The 2,994-nt window shown below is 35.2% G+C and overlaps 1 protein-coding gene across 1 annotated transcript; it reads right to left on the minus strand.

Moving 5' to 3' along the window:
* Positions 1-1,082: 1,082 nt before the first annotated feature.
* Positions 1,083-1,792, minus strand: LOC125869917 (uncharacterized). The gene is made up of 2 exons (XM_049550315.1): positions 1,530-1,792; positions 1,083-1,482 (listed from the first exon to the last, which is right to left on the minus strand). The coding sequence occupies exons 1-2, from the start codon at positions 1,790-1,792 to the stop codon at positions 1,083-1,085; spliced, it is 663 nt and encodes a 220-aa protein (XP_049406272.1).
* Between the last annotated feature and the right edge of the window lie 1,202 nt (positions 1,793-2,994).

The following is a 2,994-nucleotide window of genomic DNA, read 5'->3' on the forward strand; positions in this document are numbered from 1 at the left end:
AAAACAAGAGGAAGGAACAACATTACAATCTTCATTATTTATAGGAGAGTATTTTATAGAAGATGTAGTGTACACATTAGAGTTTGAATTCCTGTCAATGTTTCCTAAAGAAGGGACAATATGACAATTAAAATGAGGTGTTTTGCTCTCAGCAGATGGATAACAATTGTGGCATTTGTGACCCAAGAAGTACAGGCCATTCTTGGCTTTACCAAGTTCCAGGGGGCTCTTCAGAGAAGGGCCCTGCAGTAAATAAGAAAATTTATCAAAATTGACTATACCATTGAGTTGTAGTGCTAAACAATGAATAGAAATGAGATTAAACTTGAATCTAGGTACAAACAATACTTTGCTTAGAGTCAAAGCTGGAATTAAACAAACATCACCAATTTCAGTCACTTTAACCTTATAACCAATTGGGAGTGAAATTAGGAAGGGATATGAAAGTGATCTAATGTTTGTGAGGGTGGTTTTATCATAGGTCATATGATGTGATTCTCCTGAATCTATGATCTAAGAGCCAGCAGCCAGTTTAACACGCTTACAAGAAAGATCACATATATTAGTGATAGAGGAATAACAAGAAAGTATACTTGCCTAGTTCACAGCTCCATTCAGCATGATGTCTGAGTTGTCTGAATTTGAGGCTCCATTTCCAACCTGTAGTGTTCCTAAGAGATTGAGTAGTTGTTCATATTGGTCTTTGGACAAGTTCAATGGCATTTGCCCCCTCATTTCAGGTTCCTCCTCAGTTTGATGCTCATTCATATTAGAGGCACACACATTTGCTGCAGAAGTTGTGCCTTTTCCCTTTTGGAACCTTGGATTGGATGGGTATCCATGAAGCTTGTAAAATCTATCCTTTGTGTGTCCTGATTTCTTATAGTAGTCACAAAATAAAGAAGACCTGCTAGTACTGGAATTGTCTCTAAACACAGTGTTGTTGTTTGTATTCCTAGAACTGGTTCCATCCCCTCTAGATGAACTGTAGGTTGTCATGAACCCCTTGTATCAAGCACTGTTGTTGGTCTATCCATAGGCACTGAGAGAGGTAGAATCCAAAGTTGTATGATTGTGAGGTTTCACCTCTCTTTGCCTTTCTCTTGGGATAATATGGCAAAAGCTTGATCCATGCTAGGAAGTGTATTCATCATGATAATGTTGCATCTGACAGTCGTATACATCTCATTTAACCCTATTAAAAAATGTATTAGTCTCCTTTCTTGTTCAGCCTTGTGCAGTTTGCTTTTACCCCCATAGGTGCACACACAAGTGCACCGAGAATTGACATCAATGGTACTCATTTCCTCCCACAACTTCTTCATTTTTTGTGTAATACCAGTTATGTCTAGAGTGCCTTGGACAAGGTCATTGATTTCCTTCTGCAATTGATACAACTTGCGCTTATTGGTTTGATCGTACCTTTCTTCCAATTCTGCCCAGAGTTCCTTGGCATTGTTCACATACTGCAATCGCCTAAATCTGGGGACAGGGATTTCAAGATCCAAAATGTGACCATGTCATCACACCTCTCCCACTGCATGAAACTAGGATCAGTGGGAGTAGGTCGCACAATTCCTCCGTTAATGAACCCTGGTTTGCTCTTGACTGAAAGAGCTCTGAGAACAGCCCTTCGCCAAGATTTATAACCAATACCATCAAAAACTGCAGGCAAAAGAAAGGATCTTGCACTCTCTGAGGGATGCAAGTAAAAAGAACTAGCAAATTCCAATCGAACTATAGACGAACTACAAGTAGGATCAGCTTGAATGTCAACTTGAATGTCAACCATGGTGTTCAAGTATTCGCGAAGAAATTTAGCACGAAAACAACCAGAAATCCAATTGGTGTAATAAACGAGAAAACTGATCCACCATAAGAGAATCAGGTGAAGATCGCTAAATCAAAATATGATAGAAGCAAAGAATTCACAACACAATTCTTCAAACAGCTAATCGAAAGCAACATAGAAGAGTTTGTGCAAATGCAGGAAAGAAGCGTACGAAGTGAATTTGGAGAAGAACTACGAGCAATCCACCTACTCTGATACCATGACAAAACTAACACCATGAACCAACTCCATTCCTTCATTAATGGAGATCAACTTGATCAAAAGATTAACTGAATTTAGAGAGAAGAATCGTGATTTTACTGAATGTGAATAAGAGCATAAGCATTACAATGTGACTCTATATATACAATTACTAATCAACAAATAAAAAGTTTATCTATGACATCGGTTAATAGTTTGGCTCACCTATGTCATCATTGTCGTTAAACAAAGTGTTCATTTGTGTCATTATTTATTAATGAAAAATATAGCCAATTTTAACATACCACGTTCTGTACATAGCCAATAATAAATAGGTTACGTCACTAATTAAATCAGTCAAATAAAACAATTATACAAATAATGCCGCAAGGCGCAAACGTTAAATTTTGCATTATTGAACAGATAGTTGAGATGAGTTGAAATCGTAGAAGGGATGAGTTAATATCTCAGATGGTCACTCAACTTTGAATAGTTCACTTAGAAAGTCACTCAACTTTGAGTTATTCACTTGGAAAGTCACTCAACTTTGTTTTATAACTCAAAAGTCACTCAACTATTGATATTTCACTTAGAAAGTCACTCAACTATTGATATTTCACTTAGAAAGTCATCCAATAAATTTAAATAATTTATTCAATAAACATTATTGAAATCTAATTTTTATTTTAACTATTTTTTTTAACAAATAATAAAATGTCTATTTTAATTATCTTATTGACTCACTCCACTTATTTAACTCACAATTTTTTTTTATAACGTACATCAGCATGGACTAATTAAATTTGCTGAAAAATGATCCAAAAAAGAAGAAGATTGGAATTGAACGGAAGTAATTTAGGAGTAATTAAAAAAAAAACGCACAGTAGCATATAGCAATTTTTTATTTTTTTTAAGAAAATAGTTTTAAAAAAATTGTATTCAACAAAATTTAATAAAATAAT

Source organism: Solanum stenotomum, chromosome 7 (assembly GCF_019186545.1).
Source record: "Solanum stenotomum isolate F172 chromosome 7, ASM1918654v1, whole genome shotgun sequence".
In the NCBI taxonomy this organism is placed as follows: domain Eukaryota; kingdom Viridiplantae; phylum Streptophyta; class Magnoliopsida; order Solanales; family Solanaceae; genus Solanum; species Solanum stenotomum.

Coding starts and splice junctions, on each gene's coding strand:
- LOC125869917 (XM_049550315.1), bottom strand. CDS start 1,792: ATGGTTGACATTCAAGTTGACATTCAAGCTGATCCTACTTGTAGTTCG. Junction 1,483..1,529: donor AGTTTCATGCAGTGGGAGAG/GTGTGATGACAT, acceptor CCCTGTCCCCAG/ATTTAGGCGATTGCAGTATG.